General features: G+C 46.6%; 1 protein-coding gene across 1 annotated transcript in view; it reads right to left on the bottom strand.

Moving 5' to 3' along the window:
* Positions 1–22,702, bottom strand: part of hydin (HYDIN axonemal central pair apparatus protein) — a 1,231,368-nt gene that overhangs the window by 475,202 nt on the left and 733,464 nt on the right. The window contains exon 23 of the mRNA XM_038807144.1: positions 9,541–9,684. Coding sequence (XP_038663072.1) covers positions 9,541–9,684 — 144 coding nt within the window. The remainder of the gene's footprint in view (positions 1–9,540; positions 9,685–22,702) is intronic.

Genomic DNA, 22,702 nt, shown 5'->3' with positions numbered 1-22,702 from the left:
TCTTATTAACTTCTTTGAGGAGGTGACCAAGCATGTGGATGAAGGTAAAGCAGTGGATGTAGTGTACATGGATTTTAGTAAGGCATTTAATAAGGTTCCCCATGGTAGGCTTATGCAGAAAGTAAGGAGGCATGGGATAGTGGGAAATTTTGGCCAGTTGGATAACGAACTGGCTAACTGACAGAAGTCAGAGAGTGGTGGTGGATGGCAAATATTCAGCCTGGAGCCCAGTTACCAGTGGCGTACCGCTGGGCCAGAAAATTTGCAGATGATACAAAGATTGGTGGAGCTGTGGATAGTGAGGAGGGCTGTTGTCGGCTGCAAAGAGACATAGATAGGATGCAGAGCTGGGCTGAGAAGTGGCAGATGGAGTTTAACCCTGACAAGTGTGAGGTTGTCCATTTTGGAAGGACAAATATGAATGCGGAATACAGGGTTAACGGTAGGGTTCTTGGCAATGTGGAGGAGCGGAGAGATCTTGGGGTCTATGTTCATAGATCTTTGAAAGTTGCCACTCAAGTGGATAGAGCTGTGAAGAAGGCCTATGGTGTGTTAGCGTTCATTAGCAGAGGGATTGAATTTAAGAGCCATGAGGTGAGGATGCAGCTGGATAAAACCTTGGTAAGGCCACATTTGGAGTACTGTGTGCAGTTCTGGTCGCCTCATTTTAGGAAGGATGTGGAAGCTTTGGAAAAGGTGCAAAGGAGATTTACCATGATGTTGCCTGGAATGGAGAGTAGGTCCTACGAGGAAAGGCTGAGGGTGTTAGGCCTTTTCTCATTAGAACGGAGAAGGATGAGGGGCGACTTGATAGAGGTTTATAAGATGATCAGGGGAATAGATAGAGTAGACAGTCAGAGACTTTTTCCCCGGGTGGAACAAACCATTACAAGGGGACATAAATTTAAGGTGAATGGTGGCAGATATAGGGGGGATGTCTGGTTCTTTACCCAGAGTGTAGTGGGGACAGGGAATGCACTGCCTGTGGAAGTAGTTGAGTCGGAAGCATTAGGGACCTTAAAGCGGCAATTGGATAGGTACATGGGGGTGTCGATTAATTTGTTCTTAATCTAGGACAAAAGTTCGGCACAACGTCGTGGGCCGAAGGGCCTGTTCTGTGCTGGATTTTTCTATGTTCTATGTTCTGTGAACTTCATAATACACTTTAGAGTTTCTAAACCGTGGCCCATAAAAATAGTGAAACGTAATTAATTGATTGGAGAGTTCTAAAAAATGATGTATTCATTCGAAGGATGTGGGCATCACAGGCAAGGTCAGCATTCATTATCCAACCCAAGATAGAACATAGAACTGTACAGCACAGAACAGGCCCTTCGGCCCTCGATGTTGTGCCGAGCAATGATCACCCTACTCAAACCCACGTATCCACCCTGTACCCAACAACCCCCCCCCCCACCCCACACACACACACACCCACCCAACCTTACTTTTTAGGACACTACGGGCAATTTAGCATGGCCAATCCACCTAACCCGCACATCTTTGGACTGTGGGAGGAAACCGGAGCACCCGGAAGAAACCCACGCACACACGGGGAGGACGTGCAGACTCCGCACAGACAGTGACCCAGCCGGGAATCGAACCTGGGACCCTGGAGCTGTGAAGCATTTATGCTAACCACCATGCTACCGTGCTGCCCTTTGAGAAGTTGGTGATGGGCCACTTTCTTGTACTGCTGCAGTCCAAATGATGTAGACACACCCACAGTGCTGCAGGGAAGGTGTTTAGGGTTTTGACACAATGATGAGGAGAACAGATATAGCTCCAAGTCAGGGTGGTGTGTGACTTGGAGGTGGTGGTGCTCCCATGCATCTGCTTCTTGTTGTGATATGAGGAATGCTGTGGCATGTAACTCATCTTCCGACCCCACAAAGCCTGTCCACCATCTATCAGGCATAAGTCAGGAATGGGATGGAATATGCTCAACTTGGCTGGATGAGTTCAGCTCCAACTAGTTCAACACCATCCAGGACAAATCAGTCTTCTTAATTGGCTCCATTTGCAAACATCCAATCCCTCCACCGCTGACACATAGTGGTAGAAGTGTGTACCATCTACAAGATGCACTGCAGGAACTCATTAGGACTCCTCAGACAGCACCTTCCAAACCCACAACTGCTATCATATAGAAGGGTAGCAGACACATGAGAACACCACTACCGCAAGTTCCCCTCAAAGCCACACACCACCTTGACCTCAAATATATTGCTGTGTCTTCATTGTCACTGCCAGTGACACCTACATCCCATAAACAAATGTAAAAAAAATACACTTGGCCGTAGCAGAAGCCCTGGTAAGACTTAGCTCTGACTATAGAATGTTTCTTCCACTATTTCGAAAGCATGTTGTCCAATGTTGCAGGTTCACCAGGTATGCACCTTGTTATTAGGTATGCCTGGTTCTGTACCTGGTCTGCTCTCTTTGACACCTTACTGAACCACAGTTGGTAGCCTGGCTTGATGGTAGATCTAGGGATATGCCAGGCCTTGAGGATACAGATTGTGGGAGAATAAAGTTCTGCAGATGACGATGGTCCACAGTGCCTCATCCATGTCCAGTTTTGAGCTGCTATGTCTGTGTTAACCCATTTCATTTGGCAGGTTGATATTGGCACATAATGCAATGGGGTCCGCAGTGTGAAGACAAAACTGTGCAGTTTTTGTTCTTACAATTATTCTAATCAGCAAACATATCTGTGACAGATTATTGGGGAGGACGAGATCAAATAGGTTTTTTCCTCATTGGTTCTCTTGCCACATGCTGCAGGCCCAGTCTGGCTGCTATGTCCTCCAGGACTTGACCAGCTTGGTTGGTTGTGGTGCTATCGAGTCACTCTTGATGATGGACATTGAAATCCCTCCCCTAGAGTACAATCCGAGTCCCAGCTACACTCGGAACTTCTTCCAAGTGGTGTTTGACGCGTAGAAGTACTGATTAATTAACTGAGATGAGGTTCATAGGTCTTAATCAACAAGTTTCCTTGTCCATGTTTGACCTGATGCGACATATAAACAATGGGAAAGACATTTAACAGTAGAAAGGAAGAATAGGAGAGGTGTTTTTTTGGATGGGAGAGCTATTTATCGAATAGAAGAAGATTTGAGTGGGTGGAAAAATATTTAACAGTGAGAGAGCTGTTATCAGATCTTTTTCAGATGGGTTTCTGAGAAGATAGGACCGATCTTTACAGTCACTCAATTACCTTGTCGAATCCCACCACAATAGTGCATTGCAATTGCCTGCCAGAGTGGGGAATAGAGAGGTGGGGGTTCGTCAAAACGGCAATAACAGAGCAACCCATCCAGTGTTGCTGTCCTAGTATAGGCAGCAGTTAGGGAAGGGCCTTTTTCCCCCAGTGATATCAGACGGCAGACTGAAGTCTGTAGGGATTGGGACCAAAATCCAAAGTGGTCACCATGGCCGGAATTCTCCAGCCGTATCTGTCAGTTCCCAGCTGCGTGGGTTGGCTTCAAAGGGCCCCGGTGGAAGCAGAGAATCCCACTGTCAGGGAACAGCGTGCTGCCTCCAGCAACCGAGGAACACGCGGCTGGATGGTCGGTGAATCCGAACCCACATCAGCACCCCAATACAGCCAGTATTTCATAGTACAGAAATTTCCTAGAGAATCCAGGTTTTGGTCAAAGAAACCCCTGTCATTCTCTCCCCAGCCATTCTCCGTCTGATATCAGTTTTTGGGATTCAAAGTAGCTCCACCCTAACCAAGGTCCCCATGGAAACTGGCAGCGGAATCTGGGTACCAGTGTAGCCCAGTCCCAGCATTAAACTGGCAGGAGTCTACCGCACTCCTGATCGAGTGTTAACACTCTGTGTTGAAATGGAAAGGCCAAAGCTTCCAGCGTGACATTTGTGTCACGTCATTACTGTACATAGTTTCCAGATTCAGACATGGTACTTTAAAATAACAGGTGGATTAAAGGTTGAAATCCGTGCTTGGAGTCTAGCTGATGAGTGTAAATCAATCACCTGCTTTATAAAAGCTGAACAATAGACTCTAAGGGTCCGCCAGGGACCTAGGTTCGATTCCCGGCTTGGGTCACTGTCATTCTGTCATTCTCACCTTCTGCACATTCTCCCCTTGTCTGCGTGGGTTTTGTCCGGGTCCTCCCAGGTCCGGAAAGGCGTGCTTTTGAGGTGAATTGGACATTCTGAATTTTCCCTCAGTGTACCCGAACAGGTGCCGGAATGTCGCTAGGGAATTTTCACAGTAACTTCATTGCAGTGTTAATGTAAGCCTACTTGTGACACTATTAAAGATTATCATGAATTATTATTAACCACCGTGTTGTGCCCGCTGCAGATCTGAGCACGCCAGTTAAATAGCGGGAAAGGCCAAAATTGGCTAGCCGGCTCTTGATGGTGAGCTCAAATATGGCGAGCATATCAATTTGCCTTAATTTGCATCTCATTGGCGAGATTGAAGTTGAATGTAACAGCCTCCGGGGAATTAACCGGTTTCCCAGCGGGAAGTCACGCGGGCGTAGTTTATTACTCCTTTTTAAAAACATGAAACTGGGGCAATGGCTGCTGAGGGGAACTAAGGAGTTGATTAGCCAATTTCCAGTTTACGGCATGCAGCTACTTCCCCAGTCCTTGCGTGAGGGGGTGGTGGGGGACCACTCAGTGGGGTTGGGCTTGGTCAGGGGTCTGAAGCGTTCCAGGTCGGGGGGGGGGGGGGGGGGGGGGGGGGGGGGCACTCCTGGCACATGGGGAGGGGGGTTCGTGAAGGGATTTTGGTCTGTGGGTCCTTCAAGCCATCTTTAAATATTGTGCAAACCCATAACAGGCGAAACTATAGTTGCTGCTCGTCTGTCCTACCAAACACTTGCAGGACTGATCGCTTCTCTTGGTCTATGCTGAAGGTCACTTTAATTCCTTACGACTGTGAGCAGCTTCAAACTTCACAGCTAAAGGCTATTGCTAATAAGGAATTGGCCTCATTAGTAGTGAGAGCACCTCACAGCTGTAGATTGTGTTTGCTGCTTGCTCCAGCTGGCGACCGCAATGCCTGGACGCTGCTGTTGCTCTTTCCTTCCTTTTCAGTAGCCGGAAAGAGAGACATTTTTTCGAAGATACTTGGGTACTGGAATACCGGGCTTAGGGGTACGTATGAATCCAGAAAGCAATCGGTTAGAAGCAAGAAGACTCTGCGGGACCTGGTGTGTGACATTGATCCAAATGGGCCACCTGATAACTCCATTGAAGAACTGCTTTCGCAGATTGCTGATGTTTTTGTTGCTGGTGTTGTGAGTGCTGCATGTGACTGGCACATCACCGCGGGTTAAACACGCTGGAACTCGAGGATGTTCGACTGCACCTTGAGCTCCAGTGGAATATGTGAATTGCAGGATTTGGTTCCGGTGAGATTGGGCTGTGTGGAAGGGTCTGCACTGCTGTGGCTCCTGGATGGAGAATGGCACTGAAACATGGAATAAGTCACACATTGATGGACAGATCATTTCTACGGCAAGGTTCTGGACATGATAGCAAATTCTCAGGCTTATCTTCGGTTTCTGTTGAGGAACCTGCTTGGAGTCTAGATGATGAGTGTAATTCAGTCACCTGTTTTTTAAAATCTGAACTATAGACATTAGGGGTGTGACTTAACCATCGTGTTGCACACGCTGCAGACCAGAGCATGCATGTTAAATGGTGGGAGAGGCCAAAATTGACCGACCGGCTCCTGATGGCGAGTTCCGGACCACGCTCAAATATGGCTTAATTGACGATAATTTGCCTTAATTTCCATCTCATTAGCAAGATTGAAGTTGAATGTAACAGCTTCCCAGGAATTAACTAACACCCCAGTGGAAATAACGCGGGTGTCGTTTGCTACTCCTTTTTAAAAACAGAAAGCTGAGGCAATGGCTGCTTAGGGGAACTGAGGAGGTGAGTAGCAAATTCCATTTTCCGGCATGTAGCTCCATGTGTTTTTTTTTGTGAAAATGAGCTGATGTAGCTTTGTATTGGCACCTACTGCCAGTGATGGAGATAGGGAAGGGGTGCTATCTCACTCTTCTGCTGTGCTCTGTGTTGGTGTGACTTTCCGGTGTATTGTTGCGCTACCCCTGAGTGACTTACCACTGATTCAAGTCTACTGCTGGGAGCTGCAGGAGAGGGAGAGAGTGGCGGGGTTGATTCGGATGCTGTTGACTTCATTGTGCTGTTGACTGTTTAATGTTTAACGTGTATTTAGTGTTCTTTGTTGTACTTTTTGTTTTTGCACTGATATTCTGTAGCAAAAAGGTGCCTGTGTCAGTATGGCACAGTGCCTTTTTCGTGGCGGTTAATGGTTATTGGGATATGTGGGCTGTTAAGTATTTTGCTTTTATCGTTTTGTATTCTATGAGAAGCTGGCAAGGATGAGGGCCTCCCTGGTTATTGTCAATTATTATCAATAATTAAGAATTATTGTCAATTAAGACCGTTTAATAAACAAAATATTTTCAAGTGATGCTGCAGGTTATGTTTACTGCTTGCAGTTGCCAATGCCTGGAGGCTGCTGCTGCTGCTTCCTCATTTTCTGCAGCCTGAAAAAAGAACAATATTTCCTAAGATACCTGGAACCATGGGGAAAATAATCGACCCTGCCCCGGGTGTCCTGTGCAGGTTATCACGGGCACCTTGAGCACCAGTGGAATATGTGGATGCCAGGATTTGGTTCTGATGAGATTGGAGCATGTGGGAGGGTCTGCACAGCTGCGGCTCATTGTGGAGGCCGGAGACCCGATGTACCGAGACCTATGTTGCCACTCGTGGTGTATTTGAGTGGTGCACTGGACTACTGAAAATGCGATTCTGATTCCTGGACCGCTCTGGTGGTGCAATGCAGTGCACCCCTGTGAGGGTCTCCAACTGTGTGGTGGTTTGATGTGCTCTGCACAACCTGACACAGCAGGTTGGCGACATGCTGGAAGACGAGGGAATACGGCCTTGTCTGAGGAGGCAGACAGGAGGGAATGGTGGACTAGTCCGGGGAGGACCTGCAGGAGGATCCGGAGGATGAAGGACAGGCGGTGGCAATGGTCCGGCATGCCCAGAGGACCAGGGAGGCCCTCATCCTCGCCAGCTTCTCATAGGATGAGGCTCCTTCCCCCTCCATTTCCCAATCCTCCCACTCCCCCCCCACACCCCGCCACCCCGACTACCATGTTTGACCCTCCAAGGATCTGTGTAACATCACCCCAGGGTGATGGGCGTGTGTCAGCACTGTTAAGATCTTCAATATACAATATAGAAGGATGCTGATCATTCACTGTGAGGTAAGCTCTGGTGCTCCTCAGTTTATGCCAATGTCTGACTCCTGTCTTTCTGCTAACAGTCTGCTCATGCCCATCCTCTGAACGGGGTCTGCATTGGGGGCATTTGATTTTGGACCACTGTGCCCGGGGTGCAGGGGGCGGAGGGGGTGCGGAGGTCAACACGGGGGGGGGTGTAGGCAGCCCTGCTGTGAAGATTAATATAACTAGATAGGCTATACAGGTGTGGCATGTTTTAATAGTGAACAATTGCCATATCCATTCCCACTAGTGTCGTGACCATCTGCCACTCTCCCCCCCCCCCCCCCCCCCCCCCAACCCACCCCAGTGCCCACTCTATGATCGTCAATCTTCTTGATCTTAGGCGGTCTGGTGCTACATCTAGGTGTGGCCCCACAATGAACATCGGAGGCGAAAGCAGCCTGCTGCTTTTCACGCCCTGTGGCCTTTGATGCAGTCCAACCTCGCTGTCGGTGACGGCACTCCCCTCGGTCAACCCCGCAATCTCCAGGGCCTGTTTCTCATAGGGGTTGAGGAGTGGACTCTCTGGTACTCCATCCCCCAACTTGGTCCTTTCCTATCTATTATGGGCTATCTTCTCCGAAGGAAACAAACAGAGCTATGTGAGTCATGCACTTGATGGATCAGGGGGGATGTATGGCAGCTGGCATGTGTGGGTACCGCAACTAGACATATAAAGGTTGTGCTGGTGGGTGCCAGGGAGTGCTGAGGAACAAGCATGAAGATCGGGTGTGGGTAGGGTGTGAGATGTCAGCCAGTAATTTGTGTGGGAAGGGTTGGGAATTTGAGGGGTGACAGGCAGAACTGATGCCAGGAGAGAGGTGGTAACTTACCCTTGCAGCTTGGTGGAAGTCGTTGGTCTTCCTCCTATTGTACAGCGACCATCCTGGTTGTGGTAGTATGACTAGGGGTATTACGGTACCTGGGAGTGTGAGCTGCCATTGGTGCAGAGGGCTCGCTGCCCATTGGCCCAGGTATCGTGTGCCTCTTATCCCTATTGGCTAAGAGGAAGGTAGCTCAGCCTACAAGGCGGGTTATAAGAACCCGTGTTCCCTTGCAGCCAGGCCATTTGAAATGAAAGGAAATGAAAATCGCTTATTGTCACGAGTAGGCTTCAATGAAGTTACTGTGAAAAGCCCCTAGTCGCCACATTCCGGCGCCTGTTCGGGGAGGCTGTTACAGGAATCGAACCGTGCTGCTGGCCTGCCTTGGTCTGCTTTAAAAGCCAGTGATTTAGCCCAGTGTGCAAAACAGCCCCATTTCCTGTATGTCTGCTGCCAGGCTCACTTCTTGCTAATTAAAGCCTTTCGTTTCGGACTTCACCTACGTTTCGTGTCCATTGATTGTGCATCAATTTAATTAGCAAGATTTTAAAGGATGGAGCTCCGCATCAAACCTCTGCCATTGGTGCAGAGGGCTCGCTGCCCATTGGCCCAGGTATCGTGTGCCTCTTATCCCTATTGGCTAAGAGGAAGTTAGCTCCCCCTATGAGGCGGGGTATAAGAACCCGTGTTCCCCAGCAGCCAGGCCATTTCCTGTACATCTGCTGCTGGGCTCACTTCTTGCTAATTAAACCCTTTCATTTCGGACTTCACCTACGCTTCGTGTCCATTGATTGTGCATCACTGGTCATGCTACCCGCACTGATAGCCACTGCTACTGCCTCCCAGGCGGTATTAGTGGCTCCGCTGCTGGCCGTCCGATCCCATCGGGGATCAGGATGTCCCATTTGGTCTCCAAGGCATCCAGAAGCCTGGCCAGTTCGGCATCCCCAAAGCAAGGAGCAGGTCTTCGTGGTGCCATGCTTTGTGTTGACTGGATTGAGTGGTGAGGGAGTGTTTAAAAGCAGTTCCCCTTGTGAGCGCTGAGGTACGAGTCTGGCAAATCAGACGGCGAGGCAGCCAGTAATGTTGAGAAGTTCGTGAGGGCTCATTTTTGTTACTAAGTTCTGGTAAACACCGGCTGCGATCTCGCCAATACGTCCATCAAGAAACACCTCGCCAATCGCGCCCAGAATGATACTTAGAAATTTGTCCATTAAATCACGCCCTGGAACGAGTAATCATGCCAAAGCATCACGTAATAAAGGCACAAACTATTTGAGCACCTGAGTATGTTTCATGCTTATTCATTCATCCTTTTAAACAGTTTAAACATTTCCCCCATGAGGTACAGTGACCTTAAAAAGTACACTTGAAAGTGAACCACAATTTCCTTCTACCTTTGAAATGATTGTTGATGGATCCTCCTGGTTCTCTGCAATATTGAATGGTCCTTCAAGCTTGAGGATCAAGGTCAGTGGTAATGGAGAGATGTTCTTCAACACAAAAGGCTGATACTGAGGTTTCAACACATTATGCTTGGCCTGCAGGGATCAAGAGATAGAGTCAGTGTTTTGGAATACAAACTGCCATGACACACATGAAATTAAAAGGCTTGCTGACCTACATTGCTCCCATTAAAGGCTCAATTTTGACCTTCTCTTCCTTGTTTTCAAACCCCTCTGTGACCTTGCCCCTCCCTATCGCTGTACTCTCCTGTAATCCCTACAATTCTCCAAGATATCTGTGTCCATCTACTCTGGCCACTTGAGCATCACTGATTTCAACCATCCTGTGGCATTATATAGTATGTCAAGGATATAAAGGGCTAATCTAATATCATAATTGACCACTAGATGGAGCTGGGAACAGACCGAGCAAAAGGACTGACTCTCAGGCATCTGGGAGAGTGTAGGAGAGAGTGGGAAAGAATGCAGCAGAGAGCAGAGTACAGTTGAAGACAGAGTACATGAGACAAGTATTAGCATAGTGTAGATTGTAGTTTAATAGATTAATGCTTGCTATAGGAGTAAACGGTCAAGCTGTATGTTAAGTGGTGTAATAAATGTTAGCTTTATCATTGAAATTAGATTGTGTGGTCTTTTTTGAACACTACGACATCCATCCTGAATATAAAAAACACAAAGAACACCACACATTCCACCACTGGCAGGTACTGTGGTCCCAAGCTCTTGAATTTCTCCTAAACTTCTCTACTTCTCCATATACCATTTCTACTTTACGTTGCTCTTTAAAACCTAACCCTTTTTTCAAATTTCTGGTTACCTGTCAAACATCCCTGTATAGAGCAATGTCAAGTTTTGTTTGTTAACATTCCTGTGAAACATATTGGAACATTTTACTGTGCCAAAGATGCTAAATGAATTAAATTACTGCTATTGTAGGGATGCTTTCAAAAATATTTGCTTTAATTATATATTTTGCACCTTTTATCATTTGGACTCTGTCAAAACATACACCAATTCAATCTCTTTTTCCGATTCAATCCAGGATGTTGCCTGGAATAGAGGGAAGTAGATATGAAGAGAGGTTGTATAAACCTGGTTTGGAACAATGAAGGTTGAAATGAAATGAAAATGAAATGAAATGAAAATCACTTATTGTCACAAGTAGGCTTCAATGAAGTTACTGTGAAAAGCCCCTAGTCGCCACATTCGGCGCCTGTCCGGGGAGGCTGATACGGGAATCAAACCGTGCTGCTGGCCTGCTTGGTCTGCTTTAAAAGCCAGCGATTTAGCCCAATGAGCTAAATCAGCCCCTGAAGGACGACCTGATAGAAGTCTATAAAATTCTCCCGGAGGAGGTGGTGGAAGCAGGTACAACAGTGACGTTTAGGGGGCGTCTTGACAAATACATGAATAGGATGGGAATAGAGGGATATGGATCCCGGAAGTGTAGAAGGTTCAGGTTAGACGGGCAGCACAGTTGGCGAAGGCTTGGAGGGCCTGTTTTGTACTTTACTTTGTTCTTTTTTGACACGTGTCAAGTTTGCAGCTGTGAACACCCCAGAAAATGCGGTTTAGCTTTGCTCTGAATTGCTTCAATTTTTCTATTGGTCTTTACAGTGAGAATCCAAAGACCTGAGGCTGGATTCTCCACCCCGCCTTGCCATATTTCTGTTTACCCCACCGACGGGATGCTCCATTACGCCGGCTAGTCAATGGTCTTTCCCATTGTGGGGCAGCCTCATGCCATCGGGAAACCCTGAGCTGACGGCAAAATGGAGCATCCCACCGATGGAGAATCCAGCCCCTGGATCCAACCCGCTATCTTATAATAATAATCTTTATTAGTGTTACAAGTAGGCTTACATTAACACTACAATGAGGTTACTGTGAAAATCCCCTAGTTGCCACATTCTGGCACCTGTTCGGGTACACAGAGGGAGAATTCAGATTGTCCAAATCACCTAACAAGCATGTTTTTCGGTACTTAGAACACAGACCATAGAACAGTACAGCACAGAACAGGCCCTTCGGCCCTCAATGTTGTGCCGAGCAATGATCACCCTACTCAAACCCACGTATCCACCCTATACCCGTATACCCTATACCCGTAACCCAACAACCCCCCCCCCTTAACCTTACTTTTTACACTACGGGCAATTTAGCATGGCCAATCCACCTAACCCGCACATCTTTGGACTGGTGCATCTTTGGACTGGTGATGGACTTGTGGGAGGAAACCCACGCAGACATGGGGAGAACATGCAGACTCTGCACAGTGATCCAAGCCGAGAATCAAACCTGGGTCCCTGGCGCTGGAAAGCAACAGTGCTAATCAATGTGCTATCATGCCGCCTCCAGCATCTCCCTCCAGCATAGTAATTTGAAAAATACCACAACAATTTATACTAAAAATCCAGCGGTATATATTTTCTTGCTAATGGTAAGAACAAAAGTTCAATGGTCACTGACAATGCTCAAACTCAATTATTTACATTAATCAGAGAGATATTGCAGAAGTGACAGAAGAAAAAACTTCAAGCACCTTTATTCCCTACATTCTTCCAACTCCCTTATACACCGAAGTTGAGCTGCAGCAGCCCAGTGATGGGAAGTATTGGGAGAATGCTAGCATGAAGCCAGATTGCATCACTCCTCATTGTCCCCTTATGGTCACTTCAATAGTTTGCCTTTTAAGGAAAAGCCCATAAGAGGCTAATACAGCTAAAGTACAGAATCTAAAGAACATCATCTCCTGACACCTCTTTGAATCTTTAAAAATTCATAGTGCATGCAAAAGGTTGACGACACAGTACACCTCACACTTAGCCAGAAGAAGCAAACTGTCAATGAAAACAATTCACACATTATGATAGGATGTCTGTGCTATTTATCACTGTTCGATAAGGCTGTAATTGGAATGGATTTGGATTTAGAAACTGGATTTCGGTCATAAAGGTAAAATAATTAAGAAATGTGAAGTTCAGTAAAAATACAGTTACGATACTTCAAATTTTAATAAGCAAAGGACAAGTTTAATTCCAAGGTCATGATTGCTCGAGAAGCAGCTTGCTGAAGAACACAATTTGGACTCTATCCAAAATTGGCTGGGGACATCACAAGATCTTAGTGACCTAAAACGAGCAATGATCTAAAACAGGAGGACAGCCAGGGGCACACAAATTGAATCAGCTAAAATTTACATGCTCACCCCAACTGAGCAAAAAGAAGCATGTGACAGGAAAAGGGCTGATAAATAACATCTGACATGAGAAGGCAGCAGGAGCAATGGCTGGTTGGAGGGCAAACTTCTGTCCACTTCGCCAGCAAAGCAATATAGACTGGCTAATTGCAGAGATTTTCAATGACAACTTTGTTGATGTGGCAGCTTCGGCTGAACAGTTTCTCACAGAGCATAGATGGGTTTTGAAAAAAATAACACTTTTACAGCTATGCAGAAGATTGGTATTTGCTCTTATTTTCAAATTTGCGACAGTCATGAGTCAACCTCTCTAAACCATTCCAGCCCAGTCAGGAGGGAACACTGGAGATCTACCACACTATTCAATGCAGGGTCAGAACATGGGTTTCACATTCAAGTCCCCATATGCTAAGTTCCTCATCTCTCTAAACACTTGTGCCAGAGGGAAACTCAACAGCACCACATTCTTTGTAGGTGAATGGAGCTCCGATTACGCAGTTCATGAAAAATCTATGACACAGAAAGAGATCATTTGGCCCCTGCCTGTCAGCAACGAGCTACATCAACAAAAATCAGAGGAAACATCTGCAACGGGACACTATTATTTTGTTTGTAATCAGAGTAGCTGTTTTCCACCCGTTATTTTTTGCTATACTAACATGTTTTATTTGTTTGACTTTTGAATAAATAACACAATTTTCTCAGAATAATGGGCAAAACAACAGTGAATTTATTCAACAAAGTTGTGCATTGCTAATGGCCTAGATGTCAGAGGCATTTTACTGCTGTGTTTGATATTTATATTTCTCTGTCCTGATTAATAATTAATTTGGCACCGAGAACCCCACCTCTTGTTATGAATCTCTTCATTGTGCACTATTTCCTTTACCTCTTGCAGTCAATAACAGATTGGTGAAGAGCTAGACTATTTAGGCATGAAATCAGGAAGCACTTTATCACACAAAGGCTCGTGGAAATGTATAACTCTTTCACCAGAAGATTGTGGAAAATGGGACAATTGAAATTTTCAGTGCTGAAATGGACAGCTGTTCACTCAAGTGATATGGATGAAAGACAGGTAGGTACAATTGGTACAGCTCAATCTTCATCGAATTGACTAGCGCAAAGTGTTCAAGGAACTGATTTATTGTGTAATTTATTTCACGAGATGTGGGCGTTACTGACCAGACCAGCATTTATTGCCCATCCCTAAACTCCCTTGAGAAGGTAGTGGTGAACTTCCTTCTTGAACCACTTCAATCCATGTAATGTGGGTACATCCACAGTGCTGCCAGGGAGGTAGTTCCAGGATTTTGACCCAGTGACAATGAAGGAACAGTGATATTGGGGCAATTTTGTCCACACCCAATTTTAGAGGGGTGGGAAGAACAGCACAAGAGTTCCCAAACGCCTCCCACCAATGGTGCTCAGATGATTTCAGCCCCAGGGGGTATGGTCATGCCTGGGCACTTGTCCCCTGGAACTACATACGCACTGGCCCTGGTGTTATGTTCTGGTGCTTGGCCAGCAGGAATCCTGCACTGGAGAACATCTCGTTCTTTGACAAGTAAAATGTTTATTATTATAAATAAATACGTGGATTAGATAAACATGAGAGAATTATCACAAACTACCAATTATAATAAATGATCCAAGAGTTACTACAAATATGACTATCCACTATGACGACCATCTCCAGACTCCCCGAGGTACGAGAGTCGTGGTTGTTCTCTACTGCCATCTGCTAGTTGGCAGTCAAATACATTATTTTTTTACATGATTACTTCTGCATATCATCACATCCCCTTTCCTATGGAAATGTATGATGTTTACATATATTATGTCTTTTTTTTAAATCATATTTTCTTGAGGTATTTGAAAAACTTTTATAACAGTGACACAGTGACATGAACAATGACATCAACATGGTAAAATAAATATTTCCCCCCCCCAGCCCAATCTTCACATGCCTCAGCCAAACAGCAACAATCAGCCTCCCCCCTACCACCCCCCCCCCCCCCCCCCCCCCACCCCCCCAGCTTGGAATATTGCATCTGCTGACATTTTCATTTTCCCCAGGAAGTCGACGAATGGCTGCCAACTCCGGGTGAATCATAATGTTGACCCTCTTAAGGCAAATTTTATTTTCTCGAGACCATGACACCCAGCCATGTCACTAATCCAGGTCTCTACACTTCGGGGCTTCGAGTCCCGATATTAACAAGATCCGTCTCCGGTCTACCAGGGAGGCAAAGGCCAAGACGTCAGCCTCTTTCGCCCCCTGAACTCCCGGCTCTTCCGATACTCCAAAGATCGCTACCTCCGGACTCTGCAACACCCGTGTTTTTAGCATCATGGATATTGCCTTCGCAAAATCCTGCCAAAATCCTCTAAGCTTCAGACATGCCGAAAACATGTGGACATGATTTGCTGGCTTCCCACGCACCTCGCACACCTATCTTCTACCCCAAAAAACCTGCTCATCCTAGCCTCTGTCATGTGTGCCCGGTGGACTACCTTAAATTGTATCAGGCTAATGGCACATGATGAGGATGTATTAACCCTGCTTGGGCATCCGCCCACAGACCCAGCTCTATCTCTCCTGCTAGCGCGTCCTCCCACTTGTCCTTAAGGTCCTCCACCAGGGGTTCCTCAGCCTCCCAAAGCTCCTGGTAGATATCCAATACCTTCCCCTTTCCCACACAGGTACCGGAAACTATTCTATCCTCTATCCCCTGTGGCGTCAGCAGTGGAAATGCCGGCACCTGTTTTCTCAGGAAGTCCCGTACCTGCAAATACCTAAAACCATTACCTGCTGGCAATTTGAATGTATCCTCCAAAGCTTTCAATCTGGGAAAGCTTCCATCTATAAATAGATCCCCCATCCTTCTAATTCCTGCCCTCTGCCAACTCCGGAACCCGCCGTCTAGCCTACCCGGTACAAACCTGTGGTTATTATAAATCGGGGTCCAAATCGATGCTCCCTCCACTCTCTTATATCTCCTCCATTGCCCTCAGATCCTCAGAGCTACCACTACCACCAGACTTGTGGAGCATCGGGCCAGCGAGAACGGCAGAGGTGCCGTTACCAGTGCCCCCAAACATAGAACATAGAACAGTACAGCACAGAACAGGCCCTTCGGCCCTCAATGTTGTGCCGAGCCATGATCACCCTACTCAAACCCACGTATCCACCCTATACCCGTAACCCAACAACCCCCCCCTTAACCTTACTTTTTTTTTTTTATTAGGACACTATGGGCAATTTAGCATGGCCAATCCACCTAACCCGCACATCTTTGGACTGTGGGAGGAAACCGGAGCACCCGGAGGAAACCCACGCACACAGGGGGAGGACGTGCAGACTCCACACAGACAGTGCCCCAGCCAGGAATCGAACCTGGGACCCTGGAGCTGTGAAGCATTTATGCTAACCACCATGCTACCCTGCTGCCCCTTAGTGTCTTTACAGGAAGCCGCCTCCATCCGCTTCCATGCCACAAATGTGGCAGGGGGATGGGAACCAGATTAGGAAGTTAGAAGATTAGGAAGCAACTAAAGCCAGTAAGGTACTAGAAAATAAACTCATTGTGACTAAGGGGAAGAGTATACAGGGAAGAGATGATGAATGCAAAGGGACTGGTGGTCTGAGGTGCATTTGTTTTAATGCGAGAAGTGTAGCAGGTAAGGCAGATGAACTTAGGGCTTGGATTAGTACCTGGGAATAAAGAGGGCTAAAAGGGGTCATGAAATATATTTGGCTAACAGGGTTAAGGAAAATCCCAAAGCCTTTTATTTGTATATAAGGAGCAAGAGGGTAACTAGAGAAAGGATTGGCCCACTCAAAGACAAAAGAGGGAATTTATGCGTGAAGTCAGAGGAAACGGGTGAAATTCTTAATGAGTACTTTGCATCGGTATTCACCAAGGAGAGGGACATGACGGATGTTGAGGTTAGGGATGGATGTTTAAATATTCTAGTTCAAGCTGGCATAAGGAAGGGGGAGGTTTTGGGTATTCTAAAAGTCATTCAGGTGGACAAACAGCCCAGGTCCGGATGGGATCTATCCCACTTTACTGAGGGAAGAGAGGGACAAAATAGCTGGGGCCTTAACAGATATCTTTGCAGCATCCTTGAGCACGGGTGAGGTCCCGGAGGACTGGAGAATTGCTCATGTTGTCCCTTTATTTAAGTATGGTAGCAGGGATAACCCAGGGACTTATAGACCTGTGAGCTTGACGTCAATGGTAGGCAAACTGTTAGAGAAGATACTAAGAGATAGGATCTATTCACATGTGGAAGAAAATAGACTTATCAGTGATAGGCAGCATGGTTTTGTGCAGGGAAGGTCATGTCTTACAAGCCTAATAGAATTCTTTGAGGAAGTGACAAAGTTAATTGATGAGGGAAGGGCTGTAGTTGTCATATACATGGACTTCAGTAAAGCGTTTGATAAAATTGATCATGGCAGGTTGATGGAAAAAGTGAAGTTGCATGTGGTTCAGGGTGTCCTAGTTAGATGGATAAACAGGAGACAGACAGTAGTGGTAGAAGGGAGTGTCTCAAAATGGAGAAAGGTGACTAGTGGTGTTCCACAGGGATCCGTGCTCGGACCACTGTTATTTGTGATATAAATAAATGATCTGGACGAAGGTATAGGTGGTCTGATTAGCAAGTTTGCAGATGATACTAAGATTGGTGGAGTTGCAGATAGCGAGGAGGACTGTCAGAGAATACAGCAAAATATAGATAGATTGGAGAGTTGGGCAGAGAAATGGCAGATGGAGTTCAATCCATTTGGGGGCAGCACGGTAGCATGGTGGTTAGCATAAATGCTTCACAGCTCCAGGGTCCCAGGTTCGATTCCCGGCTGGGTCACTGTCTGTGCGGAGTCTGCACGTCCTCCCCGTGTGTGCGTGGGTTTCCTCCGGGTGCTCCGGTTTTCTCCCACAGTCCAAAGATGTGCGGGTTAGGTGGATTGGCCATGCTAAATTGCCCGTAGTGTCCTAAAAGTAAGGTTAAGGGGGGGTTGTTGGGTTACGGGTATAGGGTGGATACATGGGTTTGAGTAGGGTGATCATTGCTCGGCACAACATCGAGGGCCGAAGGGCCTGTTCTGTACTGTACTGTACTATGTTACTTAATTTAGCGCTACTTAAATTCATACAATCCAGCACAACAAATTGACGTCACAGCACTTCTCCAAGGCTTCAGTGTCTTTAATTCGCCTCCAGCTTCATTTCTTTAATAAATTCTGGTGTTTCAAAGAAGAAGTCCCATTCTTTATGTGTGACCCACAGACGGGCTGGGTGCAGCATCCCGAACTTCACCCCCTTCTTAAAGAGGGTCGTTTTTGCCCGATTGAACCCAGCTCGCCTCTTGTCCAAATCCACTCCCAGGTCCTGATAGATGCGCAACTCACAGTTCTCCCACTTGCTGCTCCGTTCTTTCTTTCTCCCTTCTCCGCAAAACATGTTCCTTGTCCATGAAACGGTGTAAACATACGACCATGGCCCTCAGCGTCTCGTTCCCTCGGGACTTCGTCACGAGGGCTCTGTGCGCTCTATCCAATTCCAGGGGCCGATGTCTGTCACATAAGCCCTCGCATCTGAACGCTCACTGCCTTCAGAGAGGCCAACAATTCTGAGATTCTGCCTCCTGGACCTACTCTCCAGGTCCTCCAGCTTCTCCTGCACTGTTTTCCAGCACGGTTATGTATTCCTCGTGCTCGGACAACTTTTGTTCCTCTTCCTGATCGCTCTCCTGTGAGTTTCCTGATTCTGAACCACTTGATCAATCGAAGCCTTAATCGGGTCCAGAGTGTCCTTCTTCAGCTTGGCGAAGCAATCCTCAGCAAAAACCTCAGCAAGTGATCCGTCGACCACTGTGTCGTCTCCTCACTGCCCTGTTGCCCCACCATTTTGTTCCGTGTTACCAGCTCCACTTGCGTCTCCCTTATTGGATCGTGTCTTCTCACACGGCCACTTCGGTCCAATTCTCCATACACCGAAGGGGGATTTCTCCTTACGGTCTCACTCTTCACCGATTAATCCCATAAAGTCCGGAAGAAAATGGGGGAAAAAGGTCCAAAAGTACGTCACAGGCAGGAGCTATCAAATGTGCGACCAACTCCTCCATGGCCGTCACTGGAAGTTCCACATGCATTATTTCAATTGACTGTACATTACACATGATATGCATACAGCTTTCGATTATTTACATGTTTACAGTCCACCACAAATTCAATCTGTCTGGCTTTCCACTGTGTCTTCTCAACCTTCTGAGCACTGGTTAAACTTGTGAGTTTGTTTGATTGTCAGCTGCTGTTGAAGATAGCTCCTGCTGTGTTCTGTGTTCTGTACACTTTCAGCTTGTTCTGTATCTGTATGCTGAGGTAGTCCTTAGTGTTCAGTTGTCCTTAAATTACTTTCAATGTCATCCTGCAATTCTAAAAAAGAGGTTTGCTGAGCCTTCAGCAAAGCTCTCCTGTTTCTTCTTTGAACCGTGCCGTCAATGATGAAGATATATGATTGAGGGCCTGATGATTGTATTACCTTTGCACACTTCAACTATACCTTTCCATTAGGATCTTCTACCCTGATGGTATCATTCTGTGCTAATGGTTGCAAATTTCTTGCGGATTTGTCATAATACCTCTTCTGCCTCCTTTTTTTAAAATGTGAATTGCCTCACAGGTTTTCGATTCTTTGGTTCCTTTGGAATGTATGGCAATTCTGAGCTGTTCATTCATCGACCCCTGTGATGGTGACAGTCCATTAAGCAATGGTGCTGCTCTATAGCTAAGTAACGCGAGGTATGGATCTTCCTGGATATCCATAGCTTTCTTGAGTCACTGCTTCATAATGTGAACAGCTTTTTCAGCCTTCCCGTTGGATTGCAGAATCAGAGGACTAGAAGTAATATGTTGGAAATCATAGCTATGTCCAGTGATGACTACTAAAACGTGGGCAATTGTTGCCATGACAATTTGAGGTATTCCATGGCGAGCAAAATGTCTTTGGTATCCTTGATTACACATCTAGCTGATGAGTTTGTTAGTTGTATCACTTACGGAAAGTTGGAGAAATAGTCGAACACTAACAGGTATTCTTTTCCTGCCAGATAGAACAGATCCATTCCAACTTTCTGCCATGGAGTCGTAATTATTTTGCCGAATTGCATTGGTTCTTTCTGTTGTTTGTACTGAAATTTATGACAAGTTGCACAGTTTATTATCAGACTTTGAATGTCTTGATTGATGCCTGGCCAATATACTGTTTCCTGGCTCTTAACTTATACTATTCTATGCCGAAGTGCTCTTCATGAATCTATACTTATAGAACAGTACAGCACAGAACAGGCCCTTCGGCCCTCGATGTTGTGCCGAGCAATGATCACCCTACTTAAACCCATGTAACCCGTAACCCAACAATCCCCCCATTAACCTTACACTACGGGCAATTTAGCATGGCCAATCCACCTAACCCGCACATCTTTGGACTGTGGGAGGAAACCGGAGCACCCGGAGGAAACCCACGCACACACAGGGAGGACGTGCAGACTCCACACAGACAGTGACCCAGCCGGGAATTGAACCTGGGACCCTGGAGCTGTGAAGCATTGATGCTAACCACCATGCTACCGTGAGGCCCCAAATTATACTATTCTATGCCTAAGTGCTCTTCATGAATCTATTTAAGAATCATGGACCTTAAAGATTGAGGTATCACAATCTTGCCTTAGCAAAAACCCTTAAGACTATAAGCAGAATTAGGCCACTCAGCCCATCAAGTCTGCTCGGCCATTCAATCATGGCTGATATTTTTCTCATCCCCATTCTCTTGCCTTCTTCGCATAACCCCTGATCCCCTTTTTGATCAAAAACCTATCTATCTCTGTCTGAAAGACACTCAGTGATTTGGTCTCTACAGACTTCTGTGACAAAGAGTTCCATAGATTCACCACCCTCTGGCTGAAGAAATTCCTCCTCATCTGTTTTAAAGGATCGTCCCTTCAGTCTGAGATTGTGTCTCTGCTTCTAGTTTTTCCTACAAATGGAAACATCCTTATCATAGAATTTATCATAGAATTTACAGTGCAGAAGGAGGCCATTCAGCCCATCGGGTCTGCACCGGCTCTTTGAAAGAGCACCCTACCCAATCCCACACCTCCAACCTATCCCCATAACCCAGTAACCCGACCCAACACTAAGGGCAATTTTGGACCCTAAGGGCAATTTTTTAGCATGACCAATCCACCTAATCTGCACATCTTTGGACTGTGGAAGGAAACCGGAGCACCCGGAGGAAACCCACGCACACACGGGGAGAATGTGCAGACTCCGCACAGAGAGTGAACCAAGCCAGGAATCGAACCTGGGACCCAGGAGCTGTGAAGCAATTGTGCTAACCACCATGCTGCCCTCTCCACATCCACTCTATCCAGGCCATACAGTATCCTGTAAGTTTCAATAAGATCCCCCTCATCCTTCTAAACTCCAACGTGTAAGACCCAGAGTCCTCAACCGTTCCTCATACGACAAGGTCTTCATTCCAGGGATCATTCTTCTGAACATCCTCTTTCGAAGGCAAGTACATCCTTCCTTAGATACGGGGCCCAAAACATTGCAGCACTTACCGCTGCTATAATGTTATACTATTTGAAACAGGATCCTTTTGGCCATCCCTCAGTGAGATATTTCAATATCTTCTGTAAGATTTCATCCTTGATGGTATTGTTTCTTATTAATTTTGACTTCTCATCAGCATACTGTTGCTCCTTGCTAGGGGCCCTTTATTTCTTCCCCTGCTGTCACTGTTCCAGTCCGCATCCCACAACAGATTTTCTTGCCTTGGCGGGAGGTGAAGAAATGTTCTTTGCCTTGCTGTGTGACCAAGCTTCGCTGGGTACAGCATACCAAAGCGTACGCCATTCTTATACAGGGCTGCTTTTGCCCGATTGAACTCAGCCCATTCCCTGGCCAGGTCTGCCTCAATGTCCTGGTATATATACAATATTCTGTCCTTCCCAGCTGCAGTTCTTGGCCTGTCTGGCCCAGCGCAGGATTATTTCTCGGTCCTGGTACCTGTGCAGTTTGGCTATTACTGCTCTCGGTTACTGCTCCCCTATTACTGCTCCCCTGCTTTGGGTTTCGGGCACAGCGACCGGTGTGCCCTGTCCATTTCTGGTGGGTTGGGGAAAGTTTCCCTCCCCACTAAGTCACCCAGCATCTCGGTCTCGTATACCATGGGGTCCCTGCCTTCGATCCCCTCTGGTAGGACCACAATCCAAAAGTTTTGCTCGAGCAGTTCTCTTGATATAGAGAAATACAGCACAGAACAGGCCCTTCGGCCCACGATGTTGTGCCGAACTTTTGTCCTCGGTTAATCATAGTGTCCAAAATTCTATGATAATCTAAGGGCAATTTATCATGGCCTATCCACCCAACCTGCACATCTCTGGACTGTAGGAGGAAACCAGAGCACCCGGAGGAAACCCACGCACACATGGGGAGGATGTGCAGACTCCACACAGACAGCGACCCAAGCCGGAATCGAACCCGGGACCCCGGAACTGCGAACCAATTGTGCCATCCACAATGCTACCGTGCTGCACTTAAGAACAAATTAATCTACACCCCATTATTCTACCATAATCCATGTACCTATCCAATAACCGCTTGAAGGTCCCTAATGTTTCTGACTCAACTACCTCCACAGGCAGTGCATTCCATGCCCCCACTACTCTCTGGGTAAAGAACCTTCCTCTGACATTCCCCCTATATCTTCCATCATTCACCTTAAATTTATGTCCCCTTGTAATGGTTTGTTCCACCCGGGAAAAAAGTCTCTGACTGTCTACTCTATCTATTCCCCTGATCATCTTAAAAACCTC

Source organism: Scyliorhinus canicula, chromosome 9 (genome assembly GCF_902713615.1).
Source record: "Scyliorhinus canicula chromosome 9, sScyCan1.1, whole genome shotgun sequence".
NCBI classification, from domain to species: domain Eukaryota; kingdom Metazoa; phylum Chordata; class Chondrichthyes; order Carcharhiniformes; family Scyliorhinidae; genus Scyliorhinus; species Scyliorhinus canicula.
This window is presented reverse-complemented; position numbering and strand designations above follow the sequence as displayed.